Genomic DNA, 24,853 nt, shown 5'->3' on the forward strand with positions numbered 1-24,853 from the left:
TCGAGGGCTGGAAACAATGTCAGAAACCATCCCCCGCCCCCGCCAAGCGCGGGTGAGGTGAGGCCCACGAGCAGGTCCCACGCCAAGCGTCCTGGGGGAGGCGGCGGCCACGCTCACTCTCACTTTTCTCCTTCCTGTTTCACCTCCCAACATACAGCCTGTTGCCAGGGGACCAAGGGCTGGGGATGGTTCTAAGCCAGGGCCGGGTCCTGGCCCCCAAAGGGCGCAACCCAGAGGCCGGGGGATGGGGAGCTCCCCGGGGGCCTCTGGAGGAGGAGGCCGGGCGGCCTCTTACCTCCGATTCTCCCTGGCCCGTCTCACCTCGCTGAGCCCCCTTCCCACCCGCCCGCCCTCCCTCTGTGCACATGGGCTTTAATGTTTTTATTACCTGTTTGACTCGCTGCCTTATTGCTTCTCCCCTTAATGGGGCCGTAACCGTGGAAACGAGGAATAAACGGCCACCAGAAAATGAGATGATTAAACAGGTCACCCTGGCAAAACAAACTCAGCCAAGGAACCTCTGGGGGCGGGGAGGGGAGGCTCCTCCTCCCCCTCCCCATGGCCAGAAGGCTTGGACCAGACCTGGGACCAATGTCCCTTCCTCTGGCACTGGGGCAGATACAGAGGGGCGCCCCCTGCTGGGCGGTGTGGAACCCTGCCAATCTCCCTTGACCTGCCCCCCAAGGCTCCCCTCTCTCCCAGGCAGCCCTTCCGGCTGGCCTTGGGCCTTGAGCTCTGAGCTAACACGGTGGCCAGGAGGAAAGCACTGGTCTAGAGGGACAGGACGATCACCGCCAGGGAAAAGATGCATTCCCCGGTGACACAAAGTTCTAGACTTCTCTGCCTGCTGGCTTCCTGGATGTCTCTTGCTTTCTCACTGCGCTCGAGTCCCCCGCCCCATCGACTGCATCTCTTGGTCTCAGGCAGCATATCCCCCTCCGGGCCCCTTCGTTCTCGGAGAAAGCCCTATAAGAAGAGGCCAGAGTAGGCCAAAGCTCAACTCAGCATGGTTTCCTCTGGGAATCCCTGGTCTGCGGAGCCAAAAATAATGTGTCTGTTCCTCCCCTGGGCCAATCTGCTTCCGCAAAGCCTCAGGCCAGCAAGCAACAAGACAGGGCCCTCTTCACTTTTTGAAGGGGTCTCAACAGCCACGGGCCAGTGCCATCACGCCAGCCAAGACTGTGGGGCCAGAAGAGCCCCGGGGAGGTGGCTTGTGGGGCGCTCTCAGAACAGACCCCCTGAGCCGGCCCAGGAGCGGCCCAAACATCATGCAGAGGTCCGAGGCCCTGGCAATGTGGGGTGGGCTTCAGTACACGCTGCCCCTTCTTTTTCTTTTTCTTAGTTTTAGGGCCACACCTGTGGCATATGGAAGTTCCCAGGCTAGGGGTCGAAACTGAGCTGCAGCTGCTGGCCTACGCCACAGCCATGGCAACACCAGATCCAAGCCCATCTGTGACCTATGCCACAGCTCAGGGCAACATCAGATCCTTAACCCACTGAGCGAGACCAGGGATCGAACCTGTGTCCTCATGGATACTAGTTAGGCCCGTTTCCGCAGAGGCCTTCTTTCTGGCCTCAGTCCCTGTACTGCAGCCATCCAGCTGGAGGGGTCCTGGGGCCGGGAACAGACTCAGAGAGGATGGACCTGCTGCAGCAAGGTCTGGGGACATGGAGACGGGCAAGGAGAAGAAGAGGAGTGGCCCGGACCACCCGGTGGCTACTGCCCTCCTGTCCCCTCCGGGGCAGCCGACCGCAGGTGCCAAGTCTGACTTCACACCAAGACCCTCCCAGCCCCAAACCACAGTCATGGTTAGGAGCTACCGTGGGGCCTCCCGCCAACCATTCATTCACCGCCTAGCTTCCTCCTTATGCCTCCTCACCCCCTTCATGTCATCCCTAATGCTGGCCCCACTCCTTCCTGTAAACCAGGCCGTAGAAAGCTCTCAAGGAGCGAAAGCCCAGGTCCCAAGGGCATCCGCCAAATGCTTCCCGCCTGCCTCCTGCTGCCCCCACAAGAAGCCGGGAGGCACTTGGCGAAGAGGCACAACAATCAATCAGTTCCACCAGCACTAACAGTGGGAGGCGCTGGACCAGACCTGGACCACGCACCGGGAGAAGAGGCGAATGCAGAGCTAACTCCGATGGTCGCCCCTGCGGACAGCAGGAGCAGCGGAAAGCAGGGCCTCTCCAGGCAGGGTACTGAAGTCTGAGTGCCGCCCCGACACACCAGATCGTGGGCATAACCAGGCCTCAGAGATGCGGGCCCCCAGCCAACCTCTGATCTCTATCCCTTTCCAGGGCCAACGGGGTGTGAGGCTGCCAAGGGGGAGGGGCAAGAAGGTAGGCAGGAGGGCCTGGCTTTAGGGAGCTGGGTGGCCTGGGCCAAAAGGGGCAGAAAGCTGTGGTTGCACAGTGGGAAGCAAGAGCTCTGCTCTTCCAGGGGGAAGGGAGGTGGGGGAATAGGAGTACGAGGCGAGAGAGAGAGAGAGAGAGAGAGAGAGAGAGAGAGAGAGAGAGAGAGAGACACACACACACGCGAGGGTGGAAGAAGTCTAGAAGGTATGCGTGATGCAGGAAACACGTCAGCCCATCTCCATCTGTCCCCGATACCTCCCATCCTTTATCAAGTTCAAAGGCCACTCTTTCACAAAGCTCCCTGGGCTCTAGGCCTTAGCAATCCTCTGCCTGGAGTAACAGATAAACATACCTGTCTCCTGCTGCCAGGCGGACCCCGGAAACCTGGGAAGGACCAGGTGGCCCTGGTTTCCACAGCTCCTGCAATGAGTGCTCCCCAAGGCTCCCTGACCTGTGGCCCTCACGACCTGTGTGGCCTTCCTTCCCCTCCAGGGGAGATGGCCCCATGGACCTGGGGTATGAGGGCGCTCTGCTGCGCTCAGGCAGCCAGAGGGGGTGAATGCTGGACCACCAAGCTGCCACCTTTCCCAGTCAATCCCAGGGAAGCTGTCTCTGCTCCTCTGCACACGGGGGCCAGCAGCACTCCTCCTCCTCCTTCCCAGCTCCTTCCTTCTCCTGCTGTACCCTGGCCCAGCTACCCCGGAACAGCTGCTGCTTGCCTCGGGGACCCACAGGCTGTAATTACTACAGGGCCACTTCCTTCCCCCCTGGAGATGAGGAGGAAGAGAAGGAAAAGGAGGAGCAGAGGAGGTGTGGCAGCAGCCAGGGGAGACAGGGTTTATTTTTATTTTTTTGCTTTTTAGGGCTGTACCTGCGGCATAGGGAGGTTCCCAGGTTAGGGGTTGACTTGGAGCTGTGGCCACCAGCCTACGCCACAGCCACAGCCACACCAGATCCGAGCTGTATCTGAAACCTACACCATAGCTCACAGCAATGCCAGATCCTGAACCCACTGAGCGAGGCCAGGGATCGAACCTGCATCCTCATGGATACTAGTTCCGCTGAGCCACGGTGGGAACTCCCAGACAAGGTTTAAAAACCAGCTCAGGGAGGACAGCGTAAAGGACAAGGCTTGGGGTCTAGGGTGGGGGAGCGGGGGTGGGGAAGAAACGGCCGGACTATTCTAAGAACGAGGGGCCAGTCAGCGGAGGAGGCTGATGGAGGGGCCGGGCGCGTCACTAACCTGGCGGGTCCGGGAAGAGGAGGAGTCTGGGCCCCACCCCATCCCCTGCCCAGGGACCTGAGCCAGGGGCAGCAGCTTTAATGAGGAGATGCTGCTGCCGTGACTCAGCCTTCCAAAGGTGCCTCTGTTTTTTATTTTTCCATCATAAAAACCCAAGCTGCAACTCAGCCAGATTCCCTGGCCGTGGGGGATGGAGGAACACCAGCTGTGACGGCGAGGCCCCGGAGAGGTCTAACTGGCTCCAGTGCCCCTCTTAGACCGGAGGGTCTAAGAGCCCATTCCCCTGGCTGGTCCCCAAGGCAAACGGGCTGGGGATGGGGTCCCTCTGGGGAGCCTTCAGACCTGCCCTCACTGCCTCTGCCTCCTGTCGGGAGAGAATGGCTAACACCAGGCCTTTTATCCAGAGTTTTGCTCTGACACCTTATAACTCAGGCCGGAGCTGGTTCAAGGGGCCACTTGACAATCCAGAGCTGCCTGCCTCAAATGCTTTCTTCCAAAGAAAAGGTCCTGAACCTGAGCTTCTTGCGTCGGCCACTCGACCCCTCCCCCAGGATCCCCCCATCGAACCCTCTGGGTGAAATCAGGTTGGACTCAGAGAACTAGGGATCTTAAAGGTCATCGGATGCCCAAGTCCCTCCAAACGTCACAGCCAGCCTCTGTCTGAATGGTACCAGGAAACGTGCTCCTTCCGAGACAGCCCATTCTGTCCTTGGCTCTGACTGCTCCTTCCTGCCAAGATGGCACCGCAGCGCCTGCCCCCGGCAGCAGACTGGCAAAACCGGTGCTCAGCCTGACTGCAGGGCCTGGCCCCACTTCGATGGGTCGAGTGGGTGTATCTGGCCAAGTAAAGGCTTGAGGAAGGAAAATCGAGGACAACCTGCTCTGCCCCAAACCTGCCACGCAACCTCTTCCTCCAGAAACAGCCGGGGAACCTTCCTGGGCCCCAGCAGGCACCGGGTCTGCGGTGTAACCGGAGCCAGCAAGGTTCCTAGAAGCCGCCACTCCTGGCAAGGCCCTGGCCTTGAACCAGGGGCTCGCAGAAGTCCTGAGAGTCTGGAGGGGGTGCTGACGCTCAAAGCAGCAGGGGCTGGGCTGGGGAAGCCAAATTCTTTGCGCTCAGGGGTCAGATCCTGCCTGGAAGGTCCGCAGCCTTTCTTCTCCTTCCTTGAGACTGCATGTCCTCGAAGCACATGGTCACTGCCACATCCCACTTCAAGAACCAAGCTCCCGAGCCAACCTGTCTCAGTGTCCTTGACCCCACGTTTCCGGCTTTGTCCAAGCAGAGGGCGGGACCAGGATACAATGTGTCCGCATGCAGTGCAAGGGGGTCCAGGCGTGGAGCCCCAGCAGAGCTTATCCCAGGGGAAAAGAAGCAGGCCTGGCTCAGTGAGTAGCCCTGATTCCTCCCATAGACCCACCTCGACAACACAGCTGCAGCCACAGTGCCGAGTGGGCACTGCCCTATGGTCTCTGATCACCCCTTTGAACTTGCTCTGTTGCCTATTTGGCCCTTTACCTGGCAAAGCCTACCCTGGATCCTCCGAGGGACAGCTCTGGCGCTGGACAGCCCCTCCCCTTCTTCTGGGGAGAGTGGAGCAATTTACAACCAGATCCCCAAGAATCAAGGGCAAGCTGCTTCCCAGACCTCTACTGCTGCTTCAAGGCCATTTTCCGCCCTGGCCTCCAGTTTTTCCCAGGGCCTAGGAATCAGCCTAGCGGAGCCGCATCCTGGGGAGCTTCCCAACTGCAGCCTGGATGTACCTGTGTCTGAAAGCTTCCTCCCACCTCCCCTCCCCCTCCCGGCTCCCTCCTCCAGGGAAATCACTCTAAAAGGGCCTAATGGAACTATGTCCTCTCTTCCTCTCTCTCCTCCCTCCCTCTCTTTCTTTCTCTTTCCTTTTTTTTTTTATTAGCATTTGTGGAATTTATTCCCAAACTCTCCTAATCTTCCGTACACAACCATTTGATTTGCATAACCCAACCCCCTCTCATAAAAACTGGCTGCTAGTTTAATTAAAAAATGTAAATTTGCTGTCATCTCGGGGCCTGGTGAATTAGGACGACATCGGCATTTTTTATTGCTAAAGACGTCCAGATTGATCCAGCCCTTGGCTGAACTATGGTGGAAGAAAAGGGGTCCACATGGCCCCTGAGGGGTGTGAGGTCTGCTGTCCCCTCCTGAGAGGCCCTGGTTCTCCCATCACTGAATGCTCCAGGACCCGGACCTGTCCAGGGCTGGAGGCGATGTGAACCCCCACTCCAGTGCTTACTGAGTCCATGGTGCCAGCAACCCTTTGGGGCTTGGGTCTCCAGCCTGGTTCTGTGCCAGAGAGGCCCTTGGCAGAAGCTGCCCCTGGTGCCCCCCACAGAAGAGGGCCCTGTACCACACCAGCAAGGAGCCCTGGCCAGAAGGTCCCTGTCCCTGGCTGCATCCAGAAGGACATTCCAGAGGCTGAGAAAAGATGAGCAGGGAGTTGGCTCAGAGACAGGCTCAGAGGGGACCTCAGAGTGTTCTCACCTGCTTCCCTTTTTTAGTGAAGAGGGGAAAAAGCGCTTTTCTTCTGAAGTTCTGAGATTAAGTGAAACTTCCAAGTTCAAAGAAAAGGCTGAGATGGTATCACCAGATGACTCCTCCAGGAAACAGTCAGAACGCTGACACCCTGGACCTCCCCTCACAGAGTGGCCAGAGTCCAGGCCTGGGTCCTCCTGGGAGGGCCCTGCTCCAGCCACGGGAGGGACCAGCTGACCTCAGGGGCCCTTGTAACTTCTAGGAAAAGCTTCCAGAGCCTGTCCCTAGAGTGCTGGGAGAAACACGTGCCGAGAGAGATGCTACAAGAGGTTCTGCCACCTGCAGGCCCCAGAGGCCCTCTCTCCAGGTGGGGATCACCCTACAGAAGGGCTTTGGAGTCAAGCCCCCCCAGCAGGCTGGCAGAGGGCAGGAGGATGGACGCCAGCTCCAAGTGGCATCTGGGTTACAAAGAGGAAGGTAAGGACGGCCTGACTTCCAGCTGCGTAATCCTGGGTCCCACCGGCTTGCCCACAAGCGGAGGCCCGCCTGTCCCAGGCAGGGGGTGGTGTGTTGTTACCACGGGCCCATCTAGAAGGGCTGCTTCTTAGCTGGGATGGGTGGGGGCCCCATTTCCGAAAAAAGGGGGTGGGGCCTGAGAGGGAGTGATGAGACACCTGACTAGAGGTGGGGGCGGGCGGCTTCTCTGTGCCAGCGAAGGGCAGGGAGGGGCAGGGTGGCAGCCGTGGCCTTAAGACACCTTAACCACTTTGCCCAGCAGGGGGTGTAGCACCCTTCCTGGGCACAGAGGTCCTGAGGACCTCCACATCAAAGGTGCCAAGATCACACCTGGCGGGATGTAGTCTTAAAGATCCTTCCTCCACAAACACACCCTCCTCCTTCCCATGGCCAGCCGCCAGGTCCCGTCACCCATCCTGAGCCCTGGAGTGCTGCCTCCTATCCGCTCTGCCCAACTCCCCTTCGACTTTGGAAGGCCAAATGGCAGCTCATGGGTCCCCAGGGGCAATGCCATGAACTTGGGCCATCGTAAACCATGACTCTAGCAGCAGTGCATACCTCCTTTTATAAATGAAACGGAAGAGGTTCAGAGATCAAGCTCAATGGAATTATCAACTTGTTTATCACTGACGCCTTCTTAAAAAACATTTAGGACAAAGACAGTGCATTTGTCAGCCTAGGACCTGAAGGTCCTGGTCAAAATTCCATTTTAATACTGAGGCTACTGGAAAGCCTGAGGAATTTAAAAGCAAACCCCACTCTGGATTCAGACTGGAACCTCAGATGGGAAGAGAAGAAAAATGTTGAACAAAATCAGATTAAAACCAATACAACACCCAAATCTCAGGATAAACTCTGCTCCAGGCCAGCCCTATGCTACCTGGAACCCTAACCTAGGCGTCATGCTAGGCCCCCCAAAACCCAGACCCAAGGGCTAAGAGGGATGGGAGAGAGTCCAGGGCCCCTCACTTTGAACTGATAACAGCCGCCTCATCCCACGGATTCTCAGGTGAAAAATACTCATTAGCCATAATAAGCAGCTTGATCATCCGACACAGCCTTGTCCCAAATAAATTAAATTCCTTTACCTTGAGACAGTCGCCCCGAAACCAGACTAACCACCTTTCCCAACAGGACGCTGCTTTCAAAAACTCAACCACCCCCCACTAAAAAAATAAAAACACACACCCCACAGCCAGACACATAGAGATCTTTTGCTGGGGAAAAGAAAAACACAGAAAAAACACGGAGCCATTCAAAAAACACGGAGAACAAAAACCCCCACAAAAAACCCCTAAATCCTCTCTCTGGGTGCCCCCCAGCTCCCTCTCTCCCCCCGGTTCTTTCACAATGACAAGCATCAAATTAGTCACAGTCACTAAGCAAGTAACAAATAATAACAATAATATCATCGGAAGCCTCGCAATCCAGAAACCAGGGCGAGAAGCGCAGCCGGCACCAGACCCTCTCCAGGCCGGCCCCCACCCCCTGCTCAGCTGCTACCTCATTGGGCTAAAAATAATAACTTCCGTAAAAGAACCGAAAGAAAAGCGAAAGAGCCTCCCCCGGTTCCCACCGGCCGGTACCTGTACCAAGATCCATTCTCCTCTCTTTGGTCCCAAACTCTTCGAGGAACGCCAAAAAAAGAGGGGGAAAGAAAAGAAATCGGTTTAGTCTCTCGCAGTGCCCCCCACTCCCCACGCCAGCCTCCCCCCTCCGCTCTCCGCACCCTCCCCCCACCCCCATCGAGGGGCGGTCAAGTCCCGGGACTGGGACTGGGGCCGGGGCAGAAATGAGACTGGGGACCGGGGAGGGACAGCGAAAGTTTCTCCCTCCCTCCTCTCTCGCTCTCGCGCTCCGGCATTGCACACTCAAAGCAGCTCCTCTCTGCTCTCGAGTTTATTAAACTAAAAGAGAAACTATTTATAGACGCAGCCCGGGTCTGGGGGCCCTGCCGGCCCGCCAGGCCGAGGGGCGCCCCCGCCCGCGCCCGGCCCGGCTCCCGCCGCCCCCGCCCCGCCCCGCCGCGCCGCGCCCCCCGCCCGGGTAGGGGGGCCCGCGGCGGCGCCCCCTGCCCTCCCCCGCCCCACTCCGGTACTCACCATAGTCGGAGAGTCGAAAGCCGAATTCACTTAAATAATCAACTTTCATAATACTTAATTAATGCCTAATTGCAACTGATTACTCCCCGAATAACAAGTTGTTTTAAAGCCCTGATGTCATTGCTCCTGACGGTAACACTCAGGGTAACAGTTTGGCAGGAGGGAGCGGGCGGGCGGGAGCGGCCGGGGGCGCTGCCAGGCGCCGAGGTGATTGGCAGGGCGGCCGCGGCACCGCCTCCTCCGGGCCGGGCCCGCGCCGCCCCGGCAGGTGAAAGAGCAGTGCTCGGCCCGCCCGCGCGCGCGCCCGCCCGCCGGGATGCTGGAGTGAATGGGCTCGCGCTCGCCCGCCCCGCGCCCTCGCGCGCGCCTCCGTCCGTCCCCCCCCCGCCGCGCGCGCCCCGCGCTCTCTCCCTCGCGCGCGCGCGGATCGGCCTCAGCGCACCGGCTCGAGCGGCGGGTCCTATTGGCTCAGCGATTGCCCAAACCTTAGACTTCGGGAGGAGGGAGGCGGGGACTCGGCGCCCGAGGACGGGAGGGAACGGGGAGGCGGGCGGGGGCGCGGCGGTCCGAGAGATGCCCGCGGCCGGCGCTCGCGCTCCCGCGCCAACTCTGGCCGGACGCCGGCGGGTGCGCGCTCGCACGCTCCCCACTGCGCTCCGGCCCCGCGAGCGCGACTCGACGGCGGCCGCGCGTGAACTCACTCCGCGGCGCCGGGTGGCCGAGGGTTCGCGGCGCGCGCGCGCGGCGGAGCAAACTTTTCCGCGCGGGCGGGGGCAGGTGTGAGCGCCGTGGGGTCGCGCCCACCGAGCCGGGCACCCTCGTGTGCCCCACTTTCGCGCTCCCCTCGGATTCCGGTGCCGGGACACCTGGGGTTTTGTTTCTTCCCCATCCCTGAACCTCCTCCTGGTGCAGTTGGTGGTGGTGGTTTTTAGTTCTGAGAAGAGGCTGGGGCGATGGGCCTGGATGTGCTGGGGAACGCGCTCTTCGGCCGGCTGGCTTCAGAAGTGCGGGGACTCCCTGCCTAGGGCTTCTTAGGGTTGGCTTTGCCTTTAAATGGGCCCTGGCACTCTCCTCCCCCCAATGTCGACCACCCCCCTTGGGTCCCCTCCTCATCACTGCCCTTGGGACCTTCTCCTCCTGCCCTGCAGTTCAGCCTCCAGCCCCGAGGCTGGGATGCAAATTGGGGGGGGCGGGGGCGCCCAGCACCTCCTTGCCCTCTCACCCCGTCTTCGGGTCCTCGGAGGGCCCCCACCACGAATCTGCATCTGCACTGTCACTTCGGATTCCAACCTGCCCTCTTGCCCCCGCCACACCCCACGCAGGGCCCTGGCACAGGGGGCACAGACACCCCTCAACCAAGGAGCCCTGGCCTGCTTGCTGCCTGCCCCTCTGACATCACGGCCCTCACTTCCTGTCTGCCACTTCATTGCGGGACCTGGGAGATTTTTCCTCTCTTCGCCCTCCTTTCCCTATAGAGAAAGCACGTTGGTGGGTCTTTCTTTCCCTAGTGTCCCTGCTGTGGCCAGACACACTGAGATTCCTTCAGTCTTAGTCACCTAAGTGACCCACTGGTGGGAGGCCAGGAAGGGGGCAGACAGGCCATCAAGAAGGTGGACAGTTCTGAGAGTGAAGTACCTGGCTCTCATGGTCCCTAGCTCTCCCTCTGCCCCTTCTGAACCCACCCTGCAGCCTTCCTTCCCCCCTCCTGTTTCAGCGGAGGCCACACTGCCTTCGATGAGGGGAGGGGACCAGAACCCAGACTTTCTTTTCTCCGGTCTTTGGGCAGTATTTGGCAAAATGGTGCTGGACTATTTTTGCAATATTTCTATTTTGCAAAGGGGGGGGCAAGGAGGTCTGGGGGCAATGAAGTCAGGGAGTTAACAATCGACTCTCCCACTTTCCCCTCATTTTTCTTTTTCTTTTTTATTTTTCTTGGGGGGCTGCACCCAAGGCATATGGAGGTTCCCAGACTAGGGGTGGAATCAGAGCTGTAGCTGCTGGCCTACACCACAGCCACAGCAATGCGGGATCCCAGCTGAATCTAGGAACTACACCACAGCTGACGGCAACGCCGGATCCTTAACCCCCTGAGTGAGGCCAGGGATGGAACCTGCATCCTCATGGATATTAGTTGGGTTCGTTAACAGCTGAGCCACCTCGGGAACTCCTCCCCTTATTTTTCTTCTTCTCTCTCTTTTTTAATTGCACTTTGGTTTCAAATGGCCTGGCAGGGAGGTTAGTATCCCTCCCCTATTTGACCCCCCCCCCCCCGCCACCCCATGCCTGGTTGTCACACAGCCCTCCACCCTTTGGGGCCTGCCCCATCCTTCTGTAGGAAGAGCTGCTGGAGAGGCCCGGGAACGCTGAGTGTCCCCCCAGCCCTAAAACCCTGATTAAGGGAGTGGAGCTCTTTGAACAGACTAAGCCACATGCTACCCAGAGGATGGTACGATTGCTGGCACCAGGCAGCCAGGAAGTGAGGACCAGGAGCTTCTACTTCCCACATGGGATCTCAGAGGGCACCTCGGCAACCAGGACGTGCCACTGGGTGCTCCCACCCATGACTCCCCAAAGCGAGGGTACAAGTTGGGGTTGTAACAACAGGCAGTCAAACCCAAATTCCCCTCCTGAGTGTCTGCTTCCCCATCTGGGCAACTAGGATGTAGAAAGAAGCCTGGAGACACAGGGGTGAAAGGGTGACTTCTGGGTGCATGTGAAGTGTGCACGTACGGGGAGCTCCCTGCGGATGGGACCCACGCGGCCCGCTGGCTGCCTTGCATGTCCTTCTAGGCTTCTGCTGATGGCGGGAAGGGTATGGGAGGTCACGCCTTCCATTGACCCACGCGGCATCAGCGGGACTGGCTGCACGATAACTTTGGGGCCTCCAGTGACAAAGGCTGGAGAGGAATGGCTGAAGGGATAGAACTAAGAGAGCCGGAAAGAAGGCCGGGTGGGCAGGGCCAGCTAGAGGGGCCCACCAAGCACTACCAGTGGCAGGGGGAGGTGTGAAGTGCCCGGAGAGCTTTGGCTCTGCCAAGATCATGGCCACCGACAGCCACCCTGGCTGAAGAGGCTCTGCCCGAGGGAGGGGCCTTCCTGGAGGAGAAAGGGCCCCGAGAGGCACAGAAAAGAGGCCCTCTTGGGTGTTCAGATTTGAGATTTGAGAGGCCTGAGCCATTGAGATCGTGCAGGTGAGTCAGAGAGGCCACGGAATGAAGGGGTCCCCCGATTTCTCTTTCTCTTGGGGGGCGGGTGTGCTCATGTGATGGGGAGAGGCCCAGAATGCAGGCATCTCTGAGCCTACGGCCCTTTTGCCTTAGAAACCCTGATGTGGTGACGGCCTTTGGGCCCTGAGGCCAGGCCACGGTTTCTGTGCTTGGGGCCCGGCGGATAAAAAGCCCAACGGCACAGTCCCCACGAAGCCCAGAGCCCCAGCTCCTCCTCGCACCTCACCTCATGGGAAAACGTGGAGCCCTGCACAGCAACACCCACCTGCCAGGCCCCTCACGGGGGTCCAGGGAAACCCGTGGGCTCTCCCCAGGCAGGCTGCCCTCACTGCTGGCTCCCAGGGCCCTGGCATCCCCAGGTTGCCCACTCCTTCTCTCTCCCTCCTGAGCCCGGGGCCTTCTCACTCACCAGCCTGTTTACGCATCAGGTATCTCCTGCTTTATCTGCTCTCATTTTGAATTTGTAACTTTCACATAAACTTGAACAAAGCTCCTTTTGTTCCCGCACCCCACCCCAGGATCCCAATAAACTGGTTCCCTTTGAGGCGACTGGGCCAGGGCACAGCCGCCTTGGCCAGACGATGGCGTGTGTGTGTGTGAGCAAGCATGTTCGCACCTGCGAGGCCGTCCGTGTGTTTGCGTGTGAGCCGACGGCGGGGAGGCTGTCCGGAAGAGCCCTGGGCGGGCGACCTGTGGATGGGAAGGGTGCTGGGGACAGTGGCTGGAGCCCAGACGCCAGGGCAGGGGGATGAGAGGTCACGGGGCCCTGATGGCTGGGTGTCGGGGCAGGGAGTAAGCAGGGACGCAGGGGAGACAAAGGGGCAGAGAGACGCAGCCAGGCGGGTGGCGGGGGAGCGAGGGGCTGAGGCCAGGCCCAAGTGAAGTGTAAGGCAGATACAAGGACTTGCATTATGGCGGGAGAGGGGCTGGCAGGGCCGCACGCTCGGCCCTGTAATCCTGTTAGCCAGCAATCTCCATTCCGAAAGAGCTTCATTTCTTTGTGAATATTTGTAAACTAGCTATCTAATGGAAAATTATAGGAAAATTATAGTGAAATTCATGACGGAGAAATCCGATTATCCCTAATTCAATTATGCCATCTTAGCCCACACAGCACATTTCCCATTTTTTTCCCATAAATACCGATGCCAGGGGTCCCGGTAATCAAATAAAATTGAAAATCATCTTCCCATTAAATTCAATTAGCCGCAATTTCTAAAGCCTATCAGAGATTTTAATTACTAAATTATAAAATTCTCCAATGCTAAATTGAAACCAAAAAAATTGCACATCCTTATATTTCAGAGAAAAAAAAAAAAAAAAGGGCCAGCAAAATCCTTGGAAAATGCCCTCTCTGTGCCCAGCTCCAAAGCAGGTTCTCCCCCACTGGAGGGACCGCACCCTGCTGCCCACTCACCCGGTGGGGGACGAAGCCAGGGGGCAGAGGAGAGGGCCCTGTCAGGGAGGGCTGAGGCGTGTTCACTCAGCAGTGGGGCAAAGCACACCTCCGACCCCAAGCAGCCAGGGCTGGGCTGGCCGCTAGATGGTCTGCCTTCCTCACTGGCTGTCCCAGCTCCTGACAGGCCCTCAACCCTGTCCCCCACCAAGAGTGACGTCTCTAACTGCCACCTTTTTGACTCGTGGACATGGCTCGGGCCCAGGTCACAGCTTGGCCTCGGGGCTCTGCACGGTTCTAGGACAGCAGACCAGAGGCAGCCAATTTCTGATACGGGCGCCAGCCGGGCCCCCAGGTGGCCTGGGCTGGGACAGAGGTGGAAGTAGCATGGAGCCCCGCGTCGAGGGTGGCCAGATGTCATGGGAGGGTTCTGTGGCCCTGAGCCTTCTCCAGAGCATTCCCAGGAGCCATGGGTCCTGGCAGTGGAGCAGCCTCCTGGGAGAAAGGCTGGCGATGGACATGGCCCAAATCTGGCCTCTCTCTGCACTTCCAGCTCATTCCCTGCCCCTACCCTGTTCTGGGAAGCTGGCTGTCTGACCTGGCCAGAAGGAATACCCTTGCCCTGCGGGAGCGCTCACTCTCTCACCCCCATCTCCTTTTAGGGAAGTGCTGGCCATAACCCCAACAGTAGCCCCTCCTCCTCCCCCCCCCCAACTCCCCCACAGGCCACTTACCCTGTTCTAAAGGCTGCTCTAGGAGTCAGAAGAGCCCCGGGGAGGTGGCATCGGTAGTAGCATAAAGTGACCCTAGATCTGAAACCCACGGTGGGTGGCTGGGTGGGCAGCTGCCAGGCGGGCAGGCGGGCGGTTTCAGGACAGCCAGTAGCAGAGCTGCCGACAGCCCAGCACCCAGGGAGCAGGGAGCAGGTTTAATTTGCCAGGCAGTCAGGAGTGCCAGCAGGGGAGGCACCCGCAAACAAAACAAAAACAAAAAAGTTAATTATCTTTGGCTTTTTCTTAATAAATATCCAAACTGGCCCGGCCGGATCCTCCGCTTTAGAGGGAGAGAGAAGAAGGAGGAAAAAAACCCCAAACCAAATCCAACAGACTCATTCTCCACCTTTCCCTTTGTCTCTCATCCCTTGTATTTATCTCTTATCAGGGCAGGAACAGTTTCACCTTAATTCCCAAATTTTGCAAGTGCAAGAGTGTGGCCACAATAGGTTGTGGGTTTGTTTATTGTTTTTAAGTTTTGGGGAGGGACAGTGGCGTGTGAAGAGGCAGATGGGAAGAAAAAAGGCGAGAAGAAACTGGACAGAAGCAAAGGAGAGAGTGAGAAAAAGTCAGAAGGAAAGCGAGAGAAGGAAAGACAGAAAAAGCGTGATGCTGGGAGCCCGGCTAGTTGCATTGGCCCTGGGGGCACCGCCCAGCCTGTGGCCCCAACCTGGGCAGGGACCTGTTCTGGAATGTTGTGTTGGCATTTTATTTCGGTTACAATTATCAGCTACGGGAGCTAATGGGGATTTTTCATTTTAAAGCTCCAAACCACCCAGGTCTCATTGGCCGACTGGGCTCCCCTCCTGCTGCTCGTACCTGCTCCCACCTTCCCTTCCAGGAGCTTGGCTGCGGAAGGGGTAGGGGTTGGGGGGGTGGTTGGCTGGCCTTCTGAGGGGGTGTGAGACTGTTCCGTGAGGAATCCCAAGTGTACCTGAGGAGAGAGACACGTGTTGCCAGCTGGGCCGGCGTGTTTGAACGCTACTCACACATGCCTGAGCACACATGCTGTGGGAAACATCTGGCAGGGCACGCAGAGTGGTGGTGGGGGCGGCCAGGACACCGGGCAGTCCCTCACGCAGCACGGGCACTGGCGTCCCACTCCCCAGGTTCAAATCCCAGCTCCATCTCTCATCAGCTGTGCAACCAGAATCAAGTCACTGACCCTCTCTGAGCCTCCATTTTCTCCGCACCAAAGTGAATAATAATTAGGGACTGCCTGGGGCCGAGGGTCGGGGAGGACGGAGAGTGAATGCTGATGAGTGCGGGCTTTTCTTCTGGGGCGATGGAAAGAGTCTAAAATTAGATAGTGGTGATGGTGGCACAACCTTGTGAATACACTAAAAACCACTGACCTGTACAGTTGGCATGTGAATTATATCTCAATAAAGTGGTTATAAAAAAGTGGGGACAAAAAAGGGGAATGATAATGGCATTTCCTGCATCGAGCTGTCCTAAGGGCATCCCCAGCACATAGCCTGGCACAGAGGACGAGCTCAAGGAGGATTAGCGATTAGTAACCCGGACCGGGGAAGACGGGCTGGCATCCTGGGGTCTGGGCTGGCAGCCATGAGCGTAGACTGCTGGGACTGACAACTGTCTACCTGGGTCCCTGGGGCCGGGCCAGCAGGCTGTCAAGCAGCTGAGCTGCCCCCCAGCCCCCCAAACTCAATGCTTGGTTGGGGCTCCTACTGCTCCCTGGCAGGAATGGGAGGGTGCGCGGCCCTCCTCCTGCCTCCCTGCCCGGGTCCCTGGAGAGGAGGCTGCCCACCGTGGCAGGCCGACTCCGTGCTCGCTCTCCCCGTCTCGCGGAGCGCTCATATTTTCCATGTGCAGCAGACCGTGAATTCACCTTCATACTAGTTACGGGGTTATTTAGCGTCTCCTGACACTGACAATCACCAAACTTTAATTCGCTGCCTGGCTTCTCCCTGCTGCGCCCTCTGCCCACCCCCCAAATCCCTGGGAGAGGAGGGGAAGAACCCAGGTCCGGCCTGCTCTTGCCAAAGCCTGCCCTTCGGAGTGATGGAGTGATGGGAGGAGGCGGGGTGGTCAGAAGGAGACACTGATGGGCAGAGGGCAGGGGAGCGAGCAGGGCGGGAGAGAGGAGGTACCACCAGGGCTGCGGAGAGCTTCCATCCTGCTCCTCTGGCCTGACATTAATGTATTCAACCCAACGTCCAGCCTGTCGTGAATGAAGACTCAGCTGATGGGGCTGCGGGTCTGGGGGCGGGCAGCCCCGGCCAGGACCCAAGGGGCTGGGACTCACCAAGATCCCAGGACCAGGCAGGTGGCAAGGGCTGGCTCCTTTGCCTGATGCTGGACAAGCAGGTGCCCATCTGGGAACCCACCAGAGGGAGCCCCTTCTTACCAAACTGAGAAGCCAGCTCTCGTTTTCTCTGGCCTCCCCCCCCGTGCCCGCCTCCCGCCCCGTAGAGGCTTCTCTTTGGCTCAGGGCCCTGTGGCCTGTATCACGTCTCTTCCTTTGATGAAGGCAGGTGGGTCTGCTCAGAGCTACTGATAAACATGGGATGGGAAATGGAGACTGAGACGTTGCCCATCAAGGACCCAAACCGTACCCTCCTGGGACCAGGGCAGGAGACGGGGTCCAGACTGGCTGTCCAAGTGGGACAGCCACCCATTGGGAAAGGCCACTGCTGCCTCGGGAGCCCACGGCCGGCCCCAGCAGGGCTGCTCCTCCCTGGCCGTTAGCAGAGCCCCTTCTTTCTGTCTCCCTCAGGCTTCCACATCATTCCAGGAGCGGGCCCAGCTTCCAGAAGGTCCAAAGAGGCCTCGGGTTAAGGACCATCTGGTGGAATCAGGGGACTCTCTTACCCCCCAACTCCCTGGGCCAAACTGGCCCCATCAGCCACTTATTAGAGAACTCCAGGAGCAGGGAAGACTCACAAGACAGGACCTGGACTGCGGGGCTTGGCAAAGCAGAGGCAGGGCCGGGTGGCAGAGCCAGGAGGGGAGAGGCGGGGAAAGCCACCCATCGGTGGGTCCAAGCCCTGTCTGCTTCCTCCCAGCCCCTTCCACTGCCCCACCCTGCTGGCAGGGGAAGTGGCCACGGTGGCCTGGGCAAGAGAGATGTCAACGGGAGCGACGGCAGAGATGGGAGAAGGGGCTTGTTGACTGCAAACTGTCCATTATGGCTCAGATTATAAGCATATTGCGCAGGGCTCTCTGCACGATGCCGAGGAAATCCAATACGCTGAAAGGTTAATGCAATCAATTAGGGTGACAAGGAAGTAAAGTAAAGCCTTCGGAGTAGATGAAAAGGAGAGAGAGGGAGAAAGAGAGCGCGCCATGGAGGTGGGGGGTGGCAGGAGGCTGGCGGGAAGGGAGGAGGAAGAGAAGCTGGCAGGATGCAGAGAGAAGGCGAGGCGGGAAAGCTGATACACCAGAGGCTAGGAACCCACACAGAGGGGGCAGCAGGAGAGGGCAGCGAGTGAACTATGCGGACTCGGCTCTGTCTCAGGCCTCTGACTGCTGCACAGCTTAGACTCCCCCCCCCCCCACTGCCCTCCCTGCCAGCTTTCCTCTAGGGCTGGGAGCCTGACTCCCAGATTGGCACACGAGACCAGTCAGGCGTCAGAGCAGCCTCAGTCCTGGCACCCTATACGGAGCGAGTGCCCAGGGCCTTCTCAGCCTGGTTCCCACCTTCCCCCAGAATGGGCCCAAGTTCGGACCCAGACTTTGCCCATGGCCTGCTTCGCCCTCAGCAGCCCCTGGGATCACAAGCCTTCCCAGCTTCCCCTGCTGCATTCGAGTTCCTCCTTGCAACTATCCTACAAACAGAGAATAGGGGTCAGGACTCCCTTTTCCAGATGGAGAAACGGGTGCTCAGAGCTTAGGCAACTGCCCGGGGCCCAGGGCCCTGCAGCAGACGTGGAGGACCCAAGGCTGAGCCGAGAGCTCCAGTGAGCCCAAGGACCCCCAGTCTACCCCCTGTGCAGCATTTAGAACCTTCACTCAGAGGTCCCGGGGCAGGGGTGGGGAACTCCATGGGACCTGCCTGCAGTGGCTGCTGCCTCCTATGTGTACAGTGGAGACTCAGGCTCCGGCAGGTGCCAAGGGAGGAAGGCAGGAGGGAGCACAGGTGCCAGGCCCCGGCCTAGACGCCTTCAGCTCCATTCACTTGCTCGATTGTCCCCATAACCCCGCAAAAGAGATATTCTGCTCATCTTGCAGAGGAGGAAACTGTGGCTCTGAGGCCTTGCTAAAAGTGACAGGATGAAGACTGGCCGGGAGCAAGCACGCTAAGGAAACAGAGCTGAGGAGAGGACATGCTGGGACTTCTGGGCAGGTGGAGCTGAGCAGAAGGTGAGGCCCTACAGAGAGCAGGGTGAGAAAGGGCGGGCTCAACAGGACCAGGACTGCAAGCAGCCCCCCACCCCCCCAACTCAGGGTCGGGGCTCCCTGACAACTGCCTGGGCCCCTCAGAGCAGGATGATGGTAGCACAACCCTGGGAACATACTTAATGCCAGGGAACCGCACACCTAAAAAACAGTTACAATGGTAATTATTTGCATGATATATATATTTTACCACTTAAAAAAAGAGAGAGAGAGAGAGAGCACAGGGCAGGAGCCAGAACCTCCAGAGCAAGCGACAGTTAACTTTTTCTTTCCTTTTTTTTTTTCTTTCTAGGGCCACACCTACAACATATGGAAGTTCCCACACTAGGGGTCAAATCAGAGCTACATCTGCCAGCCTACACCACAGCCACAGCAGCCTAGGATGCAAGCTGCATCTGTGACCTATACCACAGCTCATGGCAACGTGGGAGCCTTAATCCACTGAGCGAGGCCAGGGATCGAACCCACATCCTCATGGATACCAGTCGGATTTGCTTCTGCTGCACCACAACGGGAACTCCTAACCTTTTCTATAATAGGCCCGACTGTAAATATTCCAGGCTTTTCAGGCCAGATATTCTCTATTGTAGCTACTCAGCGCTGCCACTGCAAAGTGAAATCGGCCACAACTGAGAAGCAAATGAGTGGGCATGGCTGCGTTCTAATAAAACTTTATTCACAAAAACAGGCAGGGGCCGAACGTGGCCCTCTGGCCATGCTTTGCCAAGCCTTGCTCCAGAGAATGGAAGCACCTGGGGCTGGCTGTTAGGACAGAAGCGGCCAACCTGCACCCTGCTAAGAAGTGGAAGCAAGGGCTGGCTGGGCAGAGGCCTCCGGGGGAGGTCAGGGTCTCATCGGCAGCAGGGTGGGGGAAAAGAAAAGAGGCCCAGCAGAGGCTGGTCCAGCCCAGCTGCCCGCATCCCAAGGGGCCCTTCACTGTGCTTCCGACTCTCATGGAGGATACGAGGGGCAGAGACTCGCAGCGCTCAACCTCCTGGCATCCCGATGCCAGGCCAGGGGTGCTGGGCTGCGGCTAAGAGAGGATGGGAGCGCGGCAGCGGCGGGGTCCGGCCAGGCTGGGATGCCAGGGGCGAGAAAGGCGAGGAGAGGGGCCCGGGGAGCAGCACTGTAACCAGGGTGGTGCTGGCGGCAAAGGGAGGAATCCAAGGGCCCCAGCGAGAGCGCAGGGCGCGGGCCGGGCCTGCCCTACACCGGCCGCCTCTGATCACGTTTTCAGGGCCACTGCCCGCCAGCACAGACAATGCTGGGGGAGCCTTTGATGTCCAAAAGGGATGCCGCGGTGGGAGCCGCGCGAATCTCCTCCCTCTCCCCCGTCCTCCAGGGGGAGGGGGCCGGCAGGACAAAACCCCGGAGCCGGTCACAGCCGGGCCCCCCGAAACCCGTGAGACAAAGGGAAAACAAACAGGTTTGGAGCCAGGCGCACGGTGCCGTGTCTGTCCCCCGCCCTGCGGAGCGCGATGATGGATGGCTGCAGCCAGCCAGCTCGCCCGCCGGGCAGGCCCCGCTATTTACATAACACTGGCGTTCCACCGGTCACCTCTGACACGGCGCTGCCTGGGGCCGAGGCCCGGTGGCCCCAGGTTCCCTGAGCCACCCGAGCTACCCCCAGGACTAGGATGGCCTGTGAAGGCCCGGCCTGGGCAGGGGAGCCCTGCGCTCGGGGAGGGAAGGACAGCAGCTCAGGGCCAGGGGCCTCCTCCCTGCCAGCCGCTCGTGGAGGAAGGAGGGGGCCACAGGGGGTCAGCAGCCCCCCAGGACAGAGGGAGGACTGGACTTCTAGAACTCTCAAGTCCACAAGGTTCCCCAAGCACGAGCTCCCAGGGAGAGCCGGCAGCAGCCACAGCCACAGGGCTGCGGAGAGCCAGGCAGGGCGCTGCAGGGTGGCCGAGGCCTGGCACACAAATGTCCCTTGGTCCCACGCTGCCCTGAACACATTCCAGGCCCAAAGTCCAAGATCCATGGACCCCCAAGCCCGTTTCCAGCCTAAGAACCTATCGGAGACGCTTCACCCTGGCTCATCTTTTCCTGCCAAGTTGAGGCTCCAAGTCCCTGTCCCCATCTTCTTGACACACCCTGGTGCTTGCCTGGCATGACGGGACCCAGCCCACGGTGATGTGTACCAGGTGCACAGTCACCGGGGGTGGGGGGGTGGTCAGGGATCAGGGGTGAGGGAGGGGCTGAGGCCTTACCTTGTCGCCGGTCCTGGAGGCTCCTCTCTGGCAGTATGGGTGTCACTTCATCCTGGAGAGGGGCAGAGAAGAGCCTCTTAGCCTTTCACAGCAGGATGCCTACAACTACCCAGCCCATGCCCTCCATGCTGCTGTGTGCTCGAGGGCTCCCTGCCACCTCCAGGCCCAGGGGCTGAGGCTCCCAGGCCAGCCAAGGGTGTCAAAAATTCAGACACGCGAGTGGGCACTCATTTTGGTCCATTTAGGCTTATGCTGCCCCAAATCCAAAAAAATTCAGCAAGTGCTAAGGGCTGATCACGGTGGAAATAGGGTCCTCAGGACACCCCAAACCAAAGAGAAAAATAGATGTGGGGATAGGGATGCCCGTGTGGGGGCGGGGAGCCCCCGTGGAGCCGCAGCGGCCAAGCAGCGGGGCCTGGGGACAATGGCAGAGTTTGGCAGCACCCAGCCCTTCCTTCTCCTCCCCTGGCCCACGAAAACAAACAAGACAGATGCCAAGCTGTTCACTACAGCAGATGGGTGACAGAGGAGCAAGGGTGGGCCAGGGGCCAGGGCACCAGGAAGCCTCAACGCCCAGGAATAAGCTACAGACAACCACCCTGGGGTCCTGCCGACCAGCCACGACCCACTCCAGGGGCCCGCAGAGGGAGGGGGGCACATGGTCTGAGGCGGTAGTGTAGCGGGTCTTTAGCCAACACACAGCTCAGCCTAGCTTGCCAGGCCCAGGCCAGGGCACAAGCTTAGGGAGCCAGGTTCAAGTGGAACAGACCACTCACGTGGACAGAAAACCCAAGGAGCCCTCTGCCTGCTCACCGGGCCCACCTGCCCTCGCCCGAGCCAGGCCCCACCACCCCCACCCCCACCGGCCTTCAGAACTCTATACCCATGCTGGGGAAAGGTTTTCTGTTTATTCGGGGTTTTTTTTTCCCTCCCCACCCCCCTCACATTTGTGGCTTATCAATGATGCAAGAGGAATAACACCCATTTCCTTAGGCTGTGTAATCCCCAAATCAGATTGGGGGGATTGCAAGAGGTGAGGTGACCTTGTACTGGGCTCCAGGAATGCCACCCAGCCCCGCCGCCCACCCTCCCGTTCCCAGGGACACGTTTAGACAGATAATGCTAATTGTACTTGACATGTCCTCCTAAGGAGGGCTGGGTCCTCTGCCAGCTTTCGCTGCCTTGGCTGAGCGGCCTGGGTGGAGGGTACCCACTGGGGCAGAGCCCACCCTGCTGGACGCAGGGCTCTGAGAGGCATCGGGCAGCTGGGGGGGACTGCTCCGTGGGCCTCTGATGCCCACCTGATCCAGAGGGTGAGAACCTGGGGCTCTGCAGAGAGCTGGGCAGCCAGCGATAGGGGGCGGTAGAGAGGAAGGGGGCGCCTTGATGAGACGGGAGACGGGGCAGAGGTCGCGACAGCGGAGAAAAGAAGTCAGGGAAGAGCAAGAGCGCTGGATGACGAGGAGGCCACGCGGGGCTGGACAGGGGGGCGAGGGATGGAGACCGCGGGCCTCCGCTGAGAGGCGCCGGGCAGGCTTGGCTGTCAGAGCTGGCATCCCAGCCAGCCAGCCCAAGGACCCAGCGGGGCGGCATCGCCGGCCGGTCCAGCCCACACTTGCCTGCCTGAGATCTCTCAAGGCGCCCTGGCCAGCCTCTCTTGAACCCCCAAAGCCCCCCAACTCCACAACTCCAGTATCTCCCTTCCACCACCTTCCCCCCCCCGCCCATCCTCCCTGGCAACTGTGCATTTATTAATTCATGAGGCACTAATTAGTTCTTTGTTTAATTTTGTGTTAAACAGACTGACCGGAATGATAACGACTTGCAGTGCGGTGTTGCCGTCCCCAACCACCCCTGTTTTCCGACAACAAGGGAGCGCGGGAGACCGGAGCGCTGAACCCAAATCCCTCAGCAGTTGCACTTCATTAAGTCAAAATGTGACAAGAAGCTTAGAGAGCAACTTGCAGATCTGATCACACAGAACAATCAGGGAGGAAACTTTCCAGGAGTGGGCTGGGGGTGGGAGAGGGGTGGGGAGGGGCAGAGATGCCAACTGCACGGGGACCAGGATGCAGACGGGGGTCCTGTCCCTCCCCTGCCTCTGGAGTGGGCGGCCTGGCTGCCGGAAGCAGGGAGGCTGTCTCTGGGTGGGATCTGGGACACTTGGGTGGACTCTGGAACCCCCCTCCCCAGCAGGGGGCCCAAGAAGTTCAACTTTATCTCTCTTTGCTGGCCTGGGCATCTTCTGTCTCTCTTCCTCTCACTGCTTCTGATGCTTGGTTCTGGCCTGTCTGAGCGAGTGACTGGGCACACCCAGCGCCTGGCAGAGCATCAGAAAGCTGCTGCAGTGAAGGACGGATTCTGCAAAGCTGGGGGGAGAGGTAGGGAGCAGGAAAACATACACAGAGGAGACCAGAAGCCCCAGCATTTAGGACGGCTGATGTTAAGGGCACCCCCACTCTCTGCCGGCAATCCGCCCGCCCATCCGCGCATTCGTCCAACGTGCTTTATCCTAAGGACTCTGCCCAGAAGACGGAGGACCAAGAAGTTGAGTTCTATGCACAGGCACCTGGAAAATCAGAGAGACAACCAGGCCTGTTGGCTTCCAGGCTCCGGTGGCTGCAGGCAGGCAGCTGGGCTAGCAGGCCTTGTTAGCTGCTCCCTCCTGTCCACGTGAAAAAGTAGGATCTTGGCCCAGACGTGTCAAGCTGGCGACCCCATAGGTCCAGGCTTCAGGGAGACTGAGCGGGACCCTGCCCTCCTCCTACCGTGACCCAAAGCTCAGAAGAGGTGGACAATGTCTTGTATGAAAGAGAACCTGGAAAGGGGTGTGAGGACAAGAATAAGAACAAAAGCACATGGGGAATGTTGGTGGACAAACATGCGCCTGATTGTGTGAAGATGCTGCTGCCTTCTTCCCATTGGCCACTGCGCCAGCCCAGGTGGGGCCTGGCCCCTGCTGAGCGCCGGCCTGACCCACCCACAGGCCGGGCAGAGGTGCCGTTGGGGTCTCTCACCCGAGCCTTGGCGGCCCTGGGCTGGCTTCTGCTCATTTGCTGTCAGGCTGCCTAAGCAAACCAATTAAACCTAATCATTAATTATAAAAGAGAGCAAGAAGAGTAAAGAGAGGGGAGAGGGTGAAACAGCGAGGCTTGGGAAGGAGCGGCTGGAAAGCGGGATGGAGGTTGAAGCCGAGGGCCTAGAGGGAGCTCGAAGGCAGCCTGGGAGCTGGAAGGGACCAGAAGCCCCAGAGGTGATGGAGCAGAAGGAGGGCGGAAAGGAGCCCGAGCTGGTGGTGGTGACAGGGTTGCCACGGGCAAGGGCGGGGGGGGGGGAGCAGGAGAGGGAAGGATGAAGAAGCTGCTGCCACCCGCGTACCAGGACCGACGAGGCCTCACCCGCCTGTATCCCCTCTGGCTGGAGCCACCGACCATCCGGGGCTTGGCTTCTGAGCATCTCTCAGCCCCAGCTCCCTGGCTTCATATTTATGAGGGTCAGCTCCCTGTCCCCGACGCCCCTACCTGCTCCCCAACCCTCCCAGGCCACAGAGGAGGCTCAGGGCAGCTGTCGGGCGCCCATTTCTCCCTGCCTTCCCCCACCCCCCCGCCCCCGCCCAGTGCTGGCTCCTGCCCCTCTCCCCCCACCTCCCCCACGCTGGCCGGGCCCTTTCACAGGCCGTGTCAGCCGGCAGCTTGGGGAGGGGGCAGCACAGACAACAAGGGGCGATGTCATGGAAACCAGCACTTTCCCCGAGAAATATTCTGTTTGGCCTCCTTCCTGCATTGAGGAGCTGTCAGGAGCCTGAGTGAGAGCCACACCACCCCGGGACCAGGCGTGACAAAACCTATTTTCTGCCTCAAATTTGATTGATTAAAAAACTTTTTAGGAAAACCATGTTAAAAGAGTGAAAAGAGAGAGAGACTGGGGGGGGGGGGAGATGGAGAGAGAGAGAGAGAGAGAGAAGGAGAGAGAGAGAAAGGAGAGGGAAAGAAAGAGAAAGAGAAAGAACGAAGCCAGGAGCAGGGCCACAGGCAGGGGCCGGGCAGTGGCCCGGCGATGACGCGGGGGCAGACGTGTCAGCGGGGCGGCCGCCACATAACCAGGCAAAACAGAAAGGTCAAAGGAAGCCCGAGACTTTTACACAGTGCTTAGTGGGACAA

The 24,853-nt window shown here is 59.2% G+C and overlaps 1 protein-coding gene across 4 annotated transcripts in view; it reads right to left on the reverse strand.

The window, feature by feature from the left end:
- Positions 1–24,853, reverse strand: part of CASZ1 (castor zinc finger 1) — a 153,056-nt gene that overhangs the window by 48,794 nt on the left and 79,409 nt on the right. For 2 of the 4 annotated variants that reach the window (XM_047791736.1, XM_047791737.1), the window contains exons 3-4: positions 20,694–20,745; positions 8,210–8,248 (exon numbers count right to left, since the gene is read on the reverse strand). In XM_047791736.1, the coding sequence (XP_047647692.1) occupies positions 8,210–8,225 (16 nt within the window). In that variant the 5' untranslated portion in view covers positions 8,226–8,248; positions 20,694–20,745. Of the gene's footprint in view, positions 1–8,209; positions 8,249–8,725; positions 8,895–20,693; positions 20,746–24,853 lie in introns of those variants that run through there. The other 2 variants (XM_047791735.1, XM_047791738.1) reach the window with 2 other exon arrangements.

This window comes from Phacochoerus africanus, chromosome 8 (genome assembly GCF_016906955.1).
Source record: "Phacochoerus africanus isolate WHEZ1 chromosome 8, ROS_Pafr_v1, whole genome shotgun sequence".
In the NCBI taxonomy this organism is placed as follows: Eukaryota; Metazoa; Chordata; class Mammalia; order Artiodactyla; family Suidae; genus Phacochoerus; species Phacochoerus africanus.